Source organism: Vipera berus (assembly GCF_964194415.1).
Source record: "Vipera berus genome assembly, chromosome: 4".
Taxonomy (NCBI): Eukaryota; Metazoa; Chordata; class Lepidosauria; order Squamata; family Viperidae; genus Vipera; species Vipera berus.
The window spans coordinates 120588924-120607372 of NC_138206.1; the positions used below are offsets into that span (position 1 = coordinate 120588924).

Sequence of the window (18449 nt, forward strand, 5' to 3'; positions counted from 1 at the left end):
TCCCAGCTGACGGGTTAAGCTTGCCTTGGCCCGACCGTGTTTAAATCTGGAGGGTAAATCCAGCTGGGTGAGATTAATGTCTTATTTAGCAGTCCAGCATCGCCAGACAGATGGTGCAACAGAAAAAAAAATAAAGGAAATTCAATGCAATTTTGCCTTCTCCTCTCAAAATATCAACCGAACTGGAAAGTTTGCTACGGAATAGCAATGCTGCGGCCGCGACGGATAAGTCCTCCAGTTACGAACACAACGGAGCCCCAGAATTTATGTGGCTAAGTGAAACATTTGTTAAAGTGAGTTTTTTGCCCCATTTGACAACTTGCCTTGCCGCGGTTGTTAAGTGAATCACTGCAGTTGTTCAGTTAGTAACACGGCCGTTAAGCGAATCTGGATTCCCCATGGACTTTGCTTGTCAGAAGGTCGCAAAAGGGGAAAATCTCGTGAGCCCGGACAGTGCAACTGTCATAAATAGGAATTGCTTGCAAAGGATCTGAATTTTGATCGTGTGACCCTGGGGATGCTGCAACGGTCGGTAAGTGCGAAAAAAGGGCATACCGTAAGTCACCTTTTTCAGTGCCGCTGTAACTTTGCATGGTCTGCTGTAACTCGAGAAGAGATTGGACAGACATTTGTCTGAAATGATATAGGGTTTCCTGCCTGAGCAGAGGGTTGGACTAGATGACCTCCAAGGTCCCCTCCAACTTTATATCATCATCATCATCATCATCATCATCATCATCATCTCCCCGACCTCCGTTCATTCCGCCGGGACCTGAAGACCTGGCTCTTCGAGCTCTCTGGCCCAGGCTGAGAATTAATCTTAATTTTAACTGGGGTTTTATTTATGCAGGGACAAATATAATTTTTTTAAAATTTGTTTTTAACTTTTGTATCTTGGTTTTTTAATCACCCTGTAAACTGCCCTGAGTCCTTCGGGAAAGGGCGGTATATAAATGTAATAAAATAAATAAATAAATAAATAAATCTGCTTGTGTCATGTCATCCCTGCATGGAGATTCTCCATCATCCAAGTCATATTTGTCCCAAAAATGCTTTTCCGAAAAGCATCAGGGCTTTTTTAATTCCCCCCCCCCCAAAAAAAAAAATTTCACGTTTCATCCAAGAAGCTGCTACTTTTGAACTGAAGAAGCTTCTTGGAAGAGAAGCGAAACGTTTTCAAAGAAAAAAAAAATCCGAGAAAGAGCAGTTGCCTTTTGGGGTGGGGAAAAAAAGCACCTTTGGCCCAATCTGCGTTAATTACCGTATTTATCGGCGTATAACACGCACTTTTTCTTCCTGAAAATAGGGGGCAAATGATGTGTGCGTGTTATACGCCGATATAATGTTAATGACCCATAGTTAATGACCCATTATCCGAAGCTGCAGCTGAAATTTCCTTTTTAAAATGAGGTGCGTGTTATACGCCGGTGCGTGTTATACGCTGATAAATACGGTAGCTATTATAATTATGTCAACAGAGGAAAAGCCAATATTTCCACCGGGATAGGAACGTTTCCTGAATTTGTTCTCCGTTGATTTCTCTCTCTCTCTCTCTCCTCTTAAGGCAGAAATGAAAACAAAACCCCGGGTTGGAAGACAATTCACGAAAACCAGGAATATCCAATCTTGGCAGTTAGGAGACTTGGGAACTCCTAGGCTGGCTGGGGAATTCTGGCAGGTCTCAAAAGTTGCTACGACTGGACAGCCCTGGATTCTAGACAGTTTCCAACATGCAATTCAGCTCCAAGAAATCTAAACCTGTTTATATCCCACGGGAAGAGTCAACGTGAGGTCCCGGATCCACGTTTCACGGGAAAAGCTGGCACACGGAAGGAGTAAGCAACCGCGTTTGTGAATCAGCACACATCTGGAAGCTTGCAAATCTTACTTTCCTCCCCCCCTCCTCTAGGTACCTAAGGCACGAAGTTCAATGGACAGCAAAAGCAAGCTATTTTTATCTTTTCCTTTTCTTTCTTTTTTATTTTTTCCTGTAGATGCTTTGTCACTATTCATCTGTAAGAAGCATCTCCCTCGTGGGCTACACGTGACTCATTTCAACGTGATAGCAGCCTCTGGACATTTTGCCATTTTAAGAAAACTGGGCCGAGAAAGCCTACTTTTCAGACTGGCTCCCTGCAAACAATATGGACACAAAACAGAATTGATGCGAAGCGCCACGTGAATCTTGCAACGCTGAGCGAGATTATTAACACTCTTCCCCCCCCCCTTAGATTAGAACAAGGAATTAAAATAAAGGAACATTAAAGCATTTGGGTAAAAAAAAAGCTAATAAAGTCAGGGCATTTCCCCCCCCCCTCTGGAAAGATCAACTCAAGTTACTCACCGCGAGTACCTAACAACAGGTTAGTCCCAGACTTACAACAGTTCATTGAGTGACCGTTCAAAGTTACGACGGTGCTGAAAAAGTGACTTATGACCGTTTTTCACACTTACGACCGTTGCGACATCCCCAGGTGGTCACACGATCAAAATTCGGAGGCTTGGCAACTGACTCGTATTTATGACGGTCGCAGCGTCGCCGGGATCACGTGATCCCCTTTTGCGACCTTCGGACAAGCAACGTCAATTGGGGAAGCCAGATCCACTGAGCAACCGAGTCGCTAACTTAACAACTGCAGCGATTCATTTAACAACTATGTTAAGAAAGGTCGTAAAATGGGGCAAAACTCACTAAACAATGGTCTAACAGAAATTTTCGGCTCCATTGTGGTCATAGGTCAAGGGCTACCTGTATTCAGAGTGTGGTAGGTTGTTAAGTGAAGTAGGAAATTCCATGCCTACACAGGGACTTAATGTTAATGTGTGCTAAATACAACATTCCTCAAAAGAGCTCAAAGTAAAAATGCTTTCTGAAATTCCGCAAACTCGCTGGCTTTCCCATCAGGAATGGATGTCTCTGTTGTGATTCAGGGTCAGCCTGTGGGTTCGGCAGTTGGGTCGGATGACTCAGACGAGGGGGAGGAGGGGGGTGTTGAAGAACTTGCTGATGATGGCTTTGAGGCTCCGCAGAGCCCCCAGCCAGGCCCCTCCCACCTGGTGGAGACCCAGCTGTGTGAGCCTGACAGCGTGGATGAAGATGACCCACAGCTGGCCCTGGACGCCCGACGCAGGAGGCAGTCAATTAGGAGTAGACAGAGGAAGGCAATGGGGCTCCTCGGAAGGAGGCACAGAGAAGCCACGCCCTGAACTCTTTATAAAGGGAATGTGTGGGGAGGGCTGGTTTGCTGAAAGCAACCGCTCAGATAGTGTTTCAAAGCTCCTGTATCTTGGTTCGTGTCTTGTTTGTTTTTTGTAGTAATAAATTTGGCAGACGTCATTCCAGCCTCTTGCCGTTTGTAAAGGGGTTGCCTTTTCTGCAGGGCCGGTAGCAGGCTGGTACAGAACAGTCTCTGGAGATTGTCAATCATCCAGGTCGTGGTTGTCCCAAGGGTGCTTTTTCAAGAGGCAACTGGATTTTCTTGTTTTTTCTTGAAGACATTTCCCTTCTCATCCAAGAAGCTTCTTCGGTTCCGACCGGATGGTGGGGAAACGGAAGGATTTATATTCCTCGCCGTCATCTGGTCATTGGCACTCTCTCTGAGAGTCGTTGAGGCCACCGGGGCAGATAAACAGATAAACCTCCAATTGGCCTCAATAACTCTCCGAAAGAGTACTAACGACCAGAGGACTGCAAAGAATGTAAATCCTTCCGTCCTCCACCCTCCAGTCAGAACCAAAGAAGCTTCTTGGATGAGAAGGGAAAGGTCTTCAAGGAAAAGCAAAAGCAGTCCAAGCTGCCTTTGGGGAAAAAAAACACGTTTGGGACAGCGGGAGTGGACTTTTAGGCATTTGACGGTGGAAAAGCAAGACGAAGGATCAAACGTGGAAATGTCAAAACTCACGGTGGGATCGTTGGTCTCGCGAAGCTTGTGTGTTAACTTCAGCAGCTTCTCCGCCGAGGCCCGGCCTACATTTGGAACCTGAAACAAATAATGCATAAGCCTCCTTCTGTGCTCATCCTGGCGTAGGCAAATACACACACACACACACACACACACACACACACACACACATATCAAAAAGGCACAAGGAGATTTAAGAGAAGCGTCAAGGAATTTGGGACCAAAGTTAATGCAAACAAATGAACACGGGGAAGACCAGCAAACACTTAATATGCTGAAAAGAGAAGAAATTGAATGCAGCAATAGCAACAGCACTTATATATGCCACTTCATAGTGCCTTACAGCCCCCTCTAAGTGGTTTACAGAGTCAGCCTATTGTCCCCCAACCATCTGGGTCCTCATTTTACCGACCTCGGAAGGACGGAAGGCTGAGTCAACCTTGAGCCGGTCAGCATCGAACTGCTGGCAGTGGGCAGAGTTAGCCTGCAATACTGCATTCTAATCACTGTGCCACCCACAGCTCCCTTCCTTCCTTCCTTCCTTCCTTCCTTCCTTCCTTCCTTCCTTCCTTCCTTCCTTTCTTCCTTCCTTCCCTTCCTTTCTTCCTTCCTTCCTTCCTTCCTTTCCTTCCTTCCTTCCTTTCTTCCCACTTACCAATAGCACTCAGACTTATATACCGCTTCACAGTCCTTTGCAGCCCTCTTTAAGCGGTTTACACAATCAGCACAATCTGGGTCCTCATTTTACCAATCTCAGAAGGATGGAAGGCTGAGTCAACCTTGAACCGATGAGAATCGAACTGCTGGCAGTGGGCAGAGTCAGCCTGCTATAGCGGATTCTAACCACTGTGCCACCATGACTCTTCATGGCTATCTCAGGAAGTCACCGCTCAGTCAGAAGGACAATCAGCAATCCTCCACCCTTGCATCATTTTGTGCGCAACGTAATGCACATGTCCCATGTTCACCCGTGCACGATAGCACAATTAGTTCACCTCAGGGTTCTCCAAACCTGGCCACTTTTAAGACTTGTGGACTTCAACTTCCAGAAAATTCCTCCTGGCTGAGGAATTCTGGGAGTTGAAGTCCACAAGTCTTAAGATTGCCAAGTCCACATGGACAAAAATATAAGCAGGAGAGGAAAGCACGCAGGTCAGGTTAAAAGTAGTCCTTGACTGACAATCACACCTGAGACCACAACTTCCATTGCCAAGTGGGGCAGTTGTTAGGTGGCTCGCACCTGATTGTGCGACCTGTTTTGGCCACAGCTGTTGAGCGAATCACTGCACTTATGTGGTTGTGAAGTTAATCTGGTTTCCTCCATGGACTTTGCTTGTCGGAAGCTGGCTAAGAAGATCACCCAGGAGGCAGCAGCCATCATAAATACGCGCTGGTCGCCAGGTGCCCAAATTCGGACCATATGACCATGGGGATGCTGCAACAGTCATTAAGTGCGAGGATTTGTCACCTCAGTTCGTTTTCACTCCAGTTGTGGCTTCGAACACTCGCTCGACAAATTGTAAGTTGTAAGTCAAGGACTACATGCAGTTCCGCTTCTTGTGCGTGCGCGATTTTGCCGTGACTAATTGCGCAGAACAGAGAGGAAGGCGAACAGGGTAAACGGTGACTCAAACGTCAATCTCCGGAGTGGCTTACCATCTCTTTAATAACTTTAATTTCTTCATTCTTGCTTAGCGGCTTCATATAATGGAAAAGGAAGAGGGTTAAAAGCTCTGGGCCCAACCACTGCTGGGTGGTACTTCCAACGGAAGGCGGTTCTGCCAAGGCGACCACTCGGAAGGAAGGATGGATGGGAAAAATAGCCCTAGGAGAGAAAGAATGTCAAATGACAATAATTGAGTTGTTTTGCCTTGCAAAGACCTGAAGGGCATCTGAATGTTGTCTAAAAGCATAGACATTAAGTTCTACTTAAACTGATTTATTGCTCAAACCTATAGGCAAGAATCTAGTCAACTAACGGTCAGCATTAAATTGGCGCTAGGTAAAGAGTTGATGGAATTCAAGAGGAATTGGATTTAGAGCGTTTGTGGGAACGTAAGGATTCCATGCTGATTCCTCTCTTGACTCCGACCCCAGGTTCTGCCTATCCTTCTCCTCCAGCTGTTCAGTTTCTGCATTTCTGTTCTGGGTCCCCAAATAAATAACCCAAGCTAGCATTTTTTCCCCCCCATACCACTTAATAGCCTGAACTGATTAGTCTAACCAGGCGTTAACGATATTAGATCAGAATTAAAACCATACCTATGCGCACAATCGCTCTTTAACTGTCTTTAACCCTAATTCACCTGGGAGATTTCCCTTCGCTGCAGATTACCAAGAATTAATTATGCCCTAATTAACTGGAGAAAGCCAGAGCAGTAAGCAGACATGACGCATTTATCCAAGCCAAGTACGCTTGTCTGTTAACCGTAAATTTGGACTAAATCGAAGCCTTGGCTAAAAGAAGACGTTGTTTCTTTGCCAGTTCACGCAACAGGGTTGTGTATGGCGAGACAAAAGATTTAGTCCAACTTTGACCTGCAGGAATAATGTGAAGAAGTTACACAGCCCTCGCTCTCTCTCTCTCTCTCTTTTTTTGGAAAGCCCAAGTGAAAATGCAAAAGAGTCAGCTGCTGTTTCTGAAAACGCTCCTGCAGATCAAAAGCCTTGAAGTTCAAAACAGTTATTTTTAGCCGAATGTCGCAAGCCTCAAAGCTAAGCCTCTACTGATAAACATGGATGGGGAAAGATCAGAAAGAAACACGGGAAATGGGAACAAATGACACGGCACGTTGTCAACTTCTAGAAGGGCAGCAACGATGCATGTTTTTATTTTTAAAAAAAATCTCTTTAAGGTTAGGGTTCGATGTAAAATCTCAATCCGTTTTTCCACAAGCAACGGATGGAAACTAACCAAAGAGAGAAGCAACCTAGGACTAAGGAGAAACTTCCTGACAGTGAGAACAATTAACCAGTGGAACAACCTTCCTCCATAGGTGGTGAATGCTCCAACACTGGAGGTTTTTAAGAACAGACCGGACAGCCATTTGCCTGAAATGGTATAGGGTTTCCTGCCTGAGCAGGGGGTTGGACTAGATGACCTCCAAGGTCCCTTACAACTTTGTTGTTGTTATTATTATATACGTATTTCCATTGGTCCAACAGTGTATTATATCCAAAGTGTCTTACTCATTTTTTTTTCACCCTACAGGTAAGTCCTTTATCAATAACAGTTCATTTAATGGCCGTTCAAAGTTAAGACGGCATTGGGGAAAAAAGTGACGTGACCATTTTTCACACGACCGTTGCTGGCTGAGGAATTCTGGGAGTTGAAGTCCACAAGTCATAAAAGGATCTTAGTTCCCTCACGCTGGCTGAGGAACTCTGGGAGTTGAAGTCCACAAGTCATAAAAGGATCTTAGTTCCCTCACGCTGGCTGAGGAACTCTGGGAGTTGAAGTCCACAAGTCATAAAAGGATCTTAGTTCCCTCATGCTGGCTGAGGAACTCTGGGAGTTGAAGTCCACAAGTCATAAAAGGATCTTAGTTCCCTCACGCTGGCTGAGGAATTCTGGGAGTTGAAGTCCACAAGTCATAAAAGGATCCTAGTTCCCTCATGCTGGCTGAGGAATTCTGGGAGTTGAAGTCCACAAGTCATAAAAGGATCCTAGTTCCCTCATGCTGGCTGAGGAATTCTGGGAGTTGAAGTCCACAAGTCATAAAAGGATCCTAGTTCCCTCATGCTGGCTGAGGAATTCTGGGAGTTGAAGTCCACAAGTCATAAAAGGATCTTAGTTCCCTCATGCTGGCTGAGGAATTCTGGGAGTTGAAGTCCACAAGTCATAAAAGGATCTTAGTTCCCTCATGCTGGCTGAGGAATTCTGGGAGTTGAAGTCCACAAGTCATAAAAGGATCCTAGTTCCCTCATGCTGGCTGAGGAATTCTGGGAGTTGAAGTCCACAAGTCATAAAAGGATCCTAGTTCCCTCATGCTGGCTGAGGAATTCTGGGAGTTGAAGTCCACAAGTCATAAAAGGATCCTAGTTCCCTCATGCTGGCTGAGGAATTCTGGGAGTTGAAGTCCACAAGTCATAAAAGGATCCTAGTTCCCTCATGCTGGCTGAGGAATTCTGGGAGTTGAAGTCCACAAGTCATAAAAGGATCTTAGTTCCCTCACGCTGGCTGAGGAATTCTGGGAGTTGAAGTCCACAAGTCATAAAAGGATCTTAGTTCCCTCATGCTGGCTGAGGAATTCTGGGAGTTGAAGTCCACAAGTCATAAAAGGGCCAGGTCTGAAGGCCCCTGGTCCAGATCTTCCCAAAGACATAAGGCAAGTCCTTTACTTTCCTCCCTATTCCTGCTTGAAAATGCAATTTGTTTTAATAAATGCCTGTCAGGTTACCTTTGCTGCAGCTCCTCAGCTGAGATTTGAAGGTCTTCCTGTAGCTTTCGGTATCGGTCGTCCCTCAATAATCTGGTGCCGTCGTAAAGTGTAATCTCTCTGTCGTGAATCAGTCTGCGAGAGGTTTTGTGAAAGAAAGAAAACAAATAAACGGGGCTACCATCAGTCTGGGTTTTCTCTGAACACAGTTCCAGTGTTGGTCGCCACGATATAAAAGATGTGGAGACTCCGGAAAGAGTGCAGAGAAGAGCAACAAAGACGATTAGAGGATTGGAGGCTAAAACCTATCAGGAACGGCTGCTGGAATTGGGAATGTCTAGTTTAACGAAGAGAAGGACAAGGGGGGACATGATAGTAGTGTTCCCCCAAAAAGCGTGGTTGTTTTTCTTGCAGACTTTTCATGACCCAACTAGGGAACATGATCAGTGCTAGAAGGGAGGAGGAGGAGGGGGAGGAGAAAGAGGAGGAGGAGGAGGAGGAGGAGGAGGAGGAGGAGGAGAATTGTGGGGTCCTTGGTGCTCTCTGAGCTTGGTTGTTTTCTTGCAGACTTTTCATGACCCAACTAGGGAACATGATCAGAGGAGGAGGAGGAGGAGGAGGAGGAGGAGGAGGAGGAGGAGGAGGAGGAGAAAGAGGAGGAGGAGGAGGAGGAGGAGGAGGAGGAGGAGGAGGAGAAAGAGGAGGAGGAGGAGGAGGAGGAGGAGGAGGAGGAGGAGAAAGAGGAGGAGGAGGAGGAGGAGGAGGAGGAGGAGAAAGAGGAGGAGGAGGAGGAGGAGGAGGAGGAGAAAGAGGAGGAGGAGGAGGAGGAGGAGGAGGAGGAGGAGGAGGAGGAGAAAGAGGAGGAAAAGTGTGGGGTCCTTGGTGCTCTCTGAGCTTGGTTGTTTTCTTGCAGACTTTTCATGACCCAACTAGGGAACATGATCAGAGGAGGAGGAGGAGGAGGAGGAGGAGGAGGAGGAGGAGGAGGAGGAGGAGGAGGAGGAGGAGAAAGAGGAGGAGGAGGAGGAGGAGGAGGAGGAGGAGAAAGAGGAGGAGGAGGAGGAGGAGGAGGAGGAGGAGGAGGAGAAAGAGGAGGAGGAGGAGGAGGAGGAGGAGGAGGAGGAGAAAGAGGAGGAGGAGGAGGAGGAGGAGGAGAAAGAGGAGGAGGAGGAGGAGGAGGAGGAGGAGGAGGAGGAGAAAGAGGAGGAAAAGTGTGGGGTCCTTGGTGCTTTCTGAGCTTGGTTGTTTTCTTGCAGACTTTTCATGACCCAACTAGGGAACATGATCAGAGGAGGAGGAGGAGGAGGAGGAGGAGGGGGAGGAGAAAGAGGAGGAGGAGGAGGAGGAGGAGGAGGAGAATTGTGGGGTCCTTGGTGCTCTCTGAGCTTGGTTGTTTTCTTGCAGACTTTTCATGACCCAACTAGGGAACATGATCAGAGGAGGAGGAGGAGGAGGAGGAGGAGGAGGAGGAGGAGGAGGAGGAGGAGGAGGAGGAGAAAGAGGAGGAGGAGGAGGAGGAGGAGGAGGAGGAGGAGAAAGAGGAGGAAAAGTGTGGGGTCCTTGGTGCTTTCTGAGCTTGGTTGTTTTCTTGCAGACTTTTCATGACCCAACTAGGGAACATGATCAGAGGAGGAGGAGGAGGAGGAGGAGGAGGAGGAGGGGGGGGAAAGTGTGGGGTCCTTGGTGCTTTCTGAGCTTAGTTGTTTTTTTGCAGACTTTTCATGACCCAACTAGGGAACATGATCAGAGGAGGAGGAGGAGGAGGAGGAGGAGGAGGAGGAGGAGGAGGAAGAGGAGAAAAAGTGTGGGGTCCTTGGTGCTTTCTGAGTTTGTTTCCTTGCAGACTTTTCATGACCCAACTATTGATGATGTTACCTAGTTTGGATAATGAAGCATCGGCAAGAAAACCACCAAGATCAGAGAGCGCCAGGGACCCCACCTATTCCGCAAACATCTTGCAATTATGCTCCAACAAGGTCCATTGCGCCTCTTCCCAGCTGGAAGGGTGAGCGTGACCACAGACTGTGCACACGGCTCAGGGCTTCCTAGCATTCCACAAAGCTCGCCCACAACTGCTGCGATACCTTTGGAGGACGGCTAGCGTGCCTGGGTTGACCTGGTGGATGCCATCCAGAACGACCAGCTTCCCCTGGAGGGCAGCTGTGACCAGCGGGGAAGGCCTCCAGGACGTGTCCCCGTTGGGCAGAGTGTACCTTTGCTGCAGAAGATCTCGTGCTGTCATATCCTGGGAAGAACGAGAAGAGCACCGCAACCGCAGTCAAGCTCAGCTAGATTTGGCTGTCCCAAATCTTCCTTTTTTCAAGAGGAAACTGGACTTTCTTTGTTCTTCCTTGAAGAGGTTTCCCTTCTCATCCAAGAAGCTTCTTGGGCCCTGACTGGATGGTGGGGAAACGGAAGGATTTATATTCCTCGCCGTCATCTGGTCATTGGTACTCTCTCTGAGAGTCGTTGAGGCCACTGGGGCAGATAAACAGATAAACCTCCAAGTGGCCTCAATGACTCTCCGAAAGAGTACTAACGACCAGAGGACTGCCAAGAATGTGAATCCTTCCGTCCTCCACCATCCAGTCAGAACCAAAGATGCCTCTTGGACGAGAAGCGAAATGTTTTTAAGGAAAAACAAAGAAAGAATAAAAGCACCTTTGGGACAACCGTGACCTGGATGATGGAGAATCTCCAGAGCCATCTGGATTTAGCTGCCAATGCAGAATTCCTTAAACAAAGCACGGGCTCAAACAGCTAGAAAAAGATTCTTTACTGTTTCAGCCAGGTATCGATCTTCTGATAACACAATGCCTGGAGTATCTCTTAGAGATGTTCTAGGTTTCTAGAAATATCTAGCACAGCTAGACATTTTTCCTGTGGAAATTTCAAACGATTGACCTGTGAATAGTCACCTCAGCAGAGTATACAGGTAGTCCTCGACTTAAAACCATTCACAGCTAACCGGCTTACGTAATGTAAGCTGTAAGCTGTAATGTAATGATGAGAATGGCTCAGCAGGGTCTGTGTCTCTTGAAGAGCCTTCGTATAAAGGGAAGGCTCCGCTGATGTGTTCCCTCTCCTCCGTTTCCTGCTGCAATTGTGGTTTGTTGGATCCTGCTGTATTAGCACGTGTACGTATATTGTTCCTGCTGTGTGATATTGTAGATAGTGCAAGATAAACCACTATTTAATATAAATGTAAACCACTGTTTACTGTGTTTACTCCTGGATTATCTCAGCGCAATAAGTCTCTGCACGCTCTGATATATTATCATTATTATTATTGTTGTTGTTATTATTATTATTATTATTATACATGGCCGAGGCCGGGGAAGTGTGATACAATTCACCAAGTGTAGAATTTACCTGATACAGCATGATGGGTTCTATGTTATATCCTAACAGGGCCGCAAATGCTTTGGCCACAACTGTTTTGCCACAACCCTGAGTGGAGAGAAGGGAGAGAAAAGGGTTTGAAAGGGCCACGCCGAGAAGCACTTCAACTGGAGAAGCGGCAAAGGCTCCTCCGTCGACGAAGGGCGAGGCGTTCTGCAGCGCTTACCTTCTGTCCAATCAGGCAGATGTCTTTAACCACGTGAGACTGCATCATCTCGGCCAGCAGCCGTTCGTGGCTGAACGTTCGGACGAAGCCTTCGGTCCCCGGACTCGGGCCGGAGAGCTGAGCCCCAGCAGGGACCTGCAAAGAGAGGTCACGATTGAGGCGGGACGGGATGAGACGGGGAGGGGGGGGCAGGCCCACCCGGCATCTCTTGGGCCACGAACGTGACGCCGAACGCTTGGGGAGACCTGGCCACGGAGCAGGCCTTCGACTCCTGGCTCGTGAAGGGAAATGGCCGTCCCGTTTTGGTTCCTCTGCTGCTCAAGCGACCTGGTTACGCTAGCCGGGCTTTGACAAAGAGGGCGTATTCTTTATTTAACAAATTTATTTATCCGTTTATTTATTTATTTATTTATTTAGGGAGGAAGGAAGGGGATGGAAGGGAGAGAGGCAACGGGATGGAAGGAGGAAGGGAGGGGAGGGATGAAAGGAAGGAGGGAGGGAAGGGAGGGAAAGAAGGGAGGGAGGGAGAAAGCAGATGGAAGGAAGGAGGGCAATGGGAAGGGAGGAGATGGATGGATGGAAGGAAGGGAGGAGATGGAAGGAAGGAGGGCAATGGGAGAAAGGGAGGAGATGGAAAGAAGGAAGGAAAGAAGGAAGGAGGGAGAAGGGAGGAAGGGAAAGGAATTAGACGCAAGGAAAGGCAAAATAATAATAATAATAATAATAATAACCCTATTCTTTTTTCTTATTAAACGTTTAAGTAAATACCTGGAACGTCACAGCTTCTCCAGCTATCGCGATGGTCACATCAGCCTGCCAGCTTTTGTCACCCTCCCTCTTCGTCACGCTTATAACGTTTGTAGGAACAGAGAATTTCCTGGAATCTTGGAGTTCAAATCGCTAAGACAGAGAGAGACCTTTTTTTTTCTTCCCCTTTCGCATTTTTTTGACGTGTAAAGCAATGACAACGAATAAAGTTAGATAGTAATTTATTTATTTTTTCCCCCCAGAAGCTGAGATCTGTCTCATTGTCCTTGAATTAGCTCCTTTGAAGAAAAGCAGACAAACCCTGGTCTATGAACTGAGCAGGCCACAATAAAATGCCCAGCTGGGAAACAGGCCTCACCGGATATATGAGGAGGTACTCGGTGAACGTAAGATTATAGAGCTGGTCTTTTAAGAAGAAAGGAGCGTGGACGGCAGCGCAAGGGTTACAGCAGGCGAGGGAAACTCTTGGCTGCAGCCCTGAAGTAATTTTCTTAAGTAATGTTCATCTGTTATTGCCAAAGGAGATGGATTTTAAATACACAACTTACCAAGATTCACAATGAAATTATATTAGAGGGAAACTTCCTTTTAATGGCTGGGGGAGCCTATTGCACATCTCCTTCCTTCCTTCCTTCCTTCCTTCCTTCCTTCCTTCCTTCCTTCCTTCCTTCCTTCCTTCCTTCCTTCCTTCCTCCCTCCCTCATCTTCCTCCTTCTCTCTCTCTCTTCTTTTCTTCCTTCCTTCCCTCCCTCCTTCCTTCCCATCTTCCTCCTTCCCTCCCTCCCTCTGCCCCTTCCTTTCTTCCTTCCCTCCCATCTTCCTCCCTCCCTTTCTTCCCTCCTCTTTCCTCCCTCCCTCTTCCCCTTTTCTTCCCTCCTCCCATCTTCCTCCCTCCCTCCCTCCTTCCCATCTCCCTCCTCTCTCTCTTCCTTTCTTCCTTCCCTCCCATCTTCCTCCCTCCCTCTCTCCTTCCTTCTCTCTTCCCTCCTCCCTCCTTCCTTCCCATCTTCCTCCTTCCCTCCCTCCCTCCCTCCCCCTTTTCTTCTCTCCCTCCAATCTTCCTCCTTTCTTCCCTTTTTCCTTCCTCCCCTCCCTCCTTCCTTCCCATCTTCCTCCTTCTCTCCCTCTTCCTGTCTTCCTTCCCTCCCTCTCTTTCCTTCCCTCTTCCTCCTCCCTCCTTCCTTCCCATCTTCCTCCTTCCCTCCCTCCCTCCCCCTTCCTTTCTTCCCTCCCTCCCATCTTCCTCCTTCTCTCCCTCTTCCTGTCTTCCTTCCCTCTTCTCCCCCTCCTTCCTTCCCATCTTCCTCCTTCCCTCCCTCCCTCTCCCCCTCCTTTCTTCCCTCCCTCCCATCTCTCTAACAACTGGGGCAAGAACGATCATAAAATGGGGTAAAACTCACTTCATCTTGCTCAGCTACCGAACAACTGGGATCCTAAGTTGAGGACTAGCTCAATTTGCTTTCTAGCTTAGTTGCCAAGGCATTCTAAAGCCACGTCTGGCGGCTGCTTTAGACAAAAAGTGCCATTAACGTGTATGTTTTATTCAGTAATTCAATTACGGTAGTCCATTAAGTGAACACAAAGGCCTTCAGGAAAGTGCTACATACAGCCGTTATTCTCTTCAAGAGGTTGAACAGAATTCTAGGAAGACAAGATCAGAGGGTGTTTTAAAGCGCCGCTCTCGTCATGGTTTGCCTCTTTTACCCATGGAAATAAAAACAAAAGAACTGCAAAAGCCGCAGGAATAAAAACAAAAAAACCGAACAATCGGAATGAGTATTCGGTAAAACCCCAATAAGGCATTTCCAGAATAAAAAGCTCTTGGGACTATTTCAGTTTCTAGAATGTAAAACAAACAAACAAAAAAACCGCACGCCAGAATAACGCAGAATAACGGGGGGCCTTGGAGGTCTTCTAGTCCAGCCCCTTGCTCGGGCAGGAGACCCTATACCCCATGTTTCCGTTCCAGAAAAGTACGGAGTTCGAATCCAGGGGCTGCTATATTCTAATACATTACCATTTTCTACCAATGAAGAAAACAGAGATCAAGCAAAAGGAAGGGATCTTCTCTCCGGGCTGAATTAAGTTTTCCCAGCAGCCTCTTTTTTTTCATTCGGTTGGTACAGCAATTCAGTAAAAACAACAAAAAGAAAAACTCACTTTCAGGGTGTCTTCAACAGCTGCCTGGCCCTCCTTCCCTAGCAAAACATTATATGGATAAAGCCAGTTGAGAATGTGTTGCACTGACATCATAGGGAAGGAATTCTAGGGAAGAAAAAGAAGAACGGAGGTAAAAATCCCAGACCCACGTGCCTGGCGGGAGAACTAATCCCGGTCCTTTGGCTAAATATTTGCAGACTTCCAAGGTTAAACCTCTGAAGCTTATTTGTTGAGATTGCGAGTCTCTGGCAAGCTTGAAGGAGAAGCATCTCTGGAGACTGGGGAAGAATGAATGGGTGTTTGTGTGTTTCTTCTCTCCTTCCCTTTTAAGTAGCACTTAATCATAATCATAATAGTAAAGTTGGAAGGGACCTTGGAGGTCGTCTACTCCAACCCCCTGCTCAGGCAGGAAACCCTATACCATTTCGGACAAATGGCTGTCCAGTCTCTTCTTAAAAACCTCCAGTGATGGAGCATTCACAGCTCCTGGAGGGAGGTAGTTCCACTGGTTAATTGTTCTGACTGTCAGGAAGTTTCTCCTTAGTTCTAGATTGCTTCTCTCCTTAATGAGTTTCCATCCGTTGCTTCTTGTCCTGCATTCAGGTGCTTTGGAGAATAGCTTGGCTCCCTCTTCTTTGGGGCAGCCCCTGAGATATTGGAAGGCTGTTATCATGTCCCCCCTCGTCCTTCTCTTCATTAAACTAGACATACTCAATTCCAGCAGCCGTTACTTATACGTTTTAGCCTCCAGACCTCTAATCATCTTTGATGCTCTTCTCTGCACTCTTTCTAGAGTCTCAACATCTTTTTTTACATCGTGGTGACCAAAACTGGATGCAGTATTCCACTTTGTCAAGGCTACCTCATACCCAGCCGGGATAGATGTGTATCTCACTATAAAGAGGCAGAGATCTGAATGTATAGATTTTACTCTATGCCAGGGGTCTTCAAACGTGGCCCTTTTATGATTTGTGGACTTCAACTCCCAGAATTCCTCAGCCAGGCACATGCCTGGCTAAGGCATTCTGGGAGTTGAGGTCCACAAGTCATAAAAGAGCCACGTTTGAAGACCCCTGCTCTAGGCCAATGATGTAAATCAAAGAAAATGACTCCATTTAACTTAAAGAATTAACTTTAATGGCCAATAAACGGCCTACAAAATCAAAGGTCTGCTCAATATTTAGACAAATTCCATTAAATAAAATAAAATAAAATAAAAAGAATCAATGAAGCCTAACACACACACACACACACACACACACACACACACACACACACACACACACACAGGGCAGGTGATGGAAGAGGTTTGTTGCAAAAATAAATAAACAAACAGGTATTCCAGAAATGGCAAATGAGGATTTCTAGACGTGATCAGAAGGAAGAAAAGAGTGTCTGATTCACAATATAGATTTAAGGATGGCTCCGTGTTCTAAGGACCTAAACTATTGCGATAAATCCGAACACAGGCAAGTCCTTGATTTACAACAGTTTGTTGAGCAACCATTCCATGTGCCTGGCTGAGGAATTCTGGGAGTTGAAGTCCACAAATCATAAAAGGGCCACATTTGAAGACCCCTGGCATAGAGTAAAATCTATAAATTCAGATCTCTGCCTCTTTATATTGAGATACACATCTATCCCGGCTAGGTATTACCACGGCACTGAAAAAAGCGACCTCTGACCATTTTTCAGCCTTATGACTGTTGCAGCAGCACCTGCCATGGTTCAGGTGATCCAAATCCAGAGGCTTGGCAACTGGCATGTACTTATGACGGTTGCAGTGTCCCATGGGGTCAAGTGACCCCACCTTTTGTGACCTTCTGACAGGCAAAGCCAATGGGGGAAGGCAGATCCCACTTAACAACCGTGTTGCTATCTTAACCACTGCGGCGGAAAACGGTCAGTCCCTTTTTTCCCAGTGTCGTCGTAACTTTGAACGGTTGCTGAATGATCGGTTGTAAACCGAGGACCCCCCCCTTATAATGGCCACAGACCTACCAGAATCTGCACAGCGGAGGACAAACTGTCCAAAGGGAAATCGGGCAAGCCCAGCGAAGACGATTCTTGGGTGCAGAGTGTTGTGGCAAAGGACAACATCTGCGAGATTCTAGAAATAAAACCATCAGCGTTAACTTGCCTGGAATACTTGGCACACTTGCAATAATAATTTCAAAGGGCCTTTTAAGTAAGGCAAAGCTTGGTACTGGTGGTCCTCGGCTTACGGCCACAATGGTGCACAACATTTCCATTGCTAAGAATGCAGTTAGTGAGTTGCACCCAATCTTACATCCTTCTTCCTTTTTTTTTTTTTTTTGCAGTGGTGGCTAGGCGAAGCGCTGCCGTCGTTAAGTAAATCGGCCATCCCCATGGACTTTAGAATAGAATAGAGCTGCCTTCAACTGAGTCCTTGGGGAGAAGGGCGGCATATAAATTTAATAATAATAAATCTAAAACAGAAAGTCTAGTTGGCTCTTGAAAAAAGCACCTTTGGGCAAACCATCCCCTGGATGACTGAGAATCTCCACAGACTTTTAGCCAGGCATTCTGGGATGGACAGCCCTCGGATGGCGTGGGAGCATGAACGGATTTCCAGGAAAATATATATATACTGCAGACTACAGAAACCGCTATTTGCACCACTCAGGTGACCCCGAGGACACAGATAAACCTCCAGGTGGCCTCAAGGGCTCTTGAAAAGAAGGCAAATGACCGGCTGTCTGCAAAGACGATAAATCCTTTCATTCCTCCACCATCCAGTCAGAGCTGAAGAAGCTTCTTGGATGAGAAGGGAAATGTCTTCAAAGGAAAACGAGAAAGTCCAGTGGCCTCCTGAAAAAAAAAGCCCCTTTGGGACAACCAGAACCTGCGTGACGGAGAACCTCCGTAGGCTTTCTTCCTCTGTATCTGAATTCGGGGAACCCTAATTTAATTTGCCCCAGTTTTTCAAAAAAGCCCACACGATTTAAGTCAGGGTGTACCAACTTGCAAACGAATCAGAGTCTCACGCAGTCGGAATTTCGGCTCAGCCCGATTAAAGGTTTGAGCTTCGGCTGATTACAGAGTGTGTCGTCCTGTTGCAAATATTTAAATTCCGAGGCAACTGGAAAGAGGCGTTTCAGGGCCACAGCCGGAAGCCCAGGTTTAAAAAGCCAATTCTGAGAACCCTCCAGCAGAGATTTAAGGAGCCCATTTACCTTTCTGTCGAAACGTTCTTTCCAATAAAGTACAATTGGGAAAGGTGGTCCTGAAACGAAAAGCATCACAAATCATTGCGGGTAATCTTATTGTGCAAGGATATCACCTAGGGCAGGGGTAGGCAACCTTGGCTCTTTTATGACTGGTGGACTTCAACTCCCAGAATTCCTGAGCCAGCCGTGCTGAGGAGAAAGGGAGAGGTTTTCCAAGCTGAGCCATGCCGGCTCAGGTATTCTGGGAGTTGAAGTCCACGAGTCATAAAAGAGCCGAGCTTGCCTACCCTTGAATTAGGGCAATAGACTTCAACTCCCAGAATTCCTGAGCCAACCATTCTGAGGAGAAAGGGAGAGGTTTTCCAAGCTGAGCCATGCCGGCTCAGGAATTCTGGGAGTTGAAGTCCACGAGTCATAAAAGAGCCGAGTTTGCCTACCCTTGAATTAGGGCAATAGACTTCAATTCCCAGAATTCCTGAGC

General features: G+C 47.0%; 1 protein-coding gene across 2 annotated transcripts in view; it reads right to left on the reverse strand.

The window, feature by feature from the left end:
• The window catches only part of VWA8 (von Willebrand factor A domain containing 8), a 114054-nt gene that overhangs the window by 73120 nt on the left and 22485 nt on the right, over positions 1-18449 (reverse strand). For both annotated transcript variants that reach the window (XM_081327993.1, XM_081327992.1), the window contains exons 7-16: positions 17975-18024; positions 16779-16887; positions 14778-14882; positions 12618-12749; positions 11850-11984; positions 11654-11731; positions 10366-10526; positions 8303-8416; positions 5559-5727; positions 3903-3980 (exon numbers count right to left, since the gene is read on the reverse strand). In XM_081327993.1, the coding sequence (XP_081184119.1) occupies positions 3903-3980; positions 5559-5727; positions 8303-8416; positions 10366-10526; positions 11654-11731; positions 11850-11984; positions 12618-12749; positions 14778-14882; positions 16779-16887; positions 17975-18024 (1131 nt within the window). The remainder of the gene's footprint in view (positions 1-3902; positions 3981-5558; positions 5728-8302; positions 8417-10365; positions 10527-11653; positions 11732-11849; positions 11985-12617; positions 12750-14777; positions 14883-16778; positions 16888-17974; positions 18025-18449) is intronic.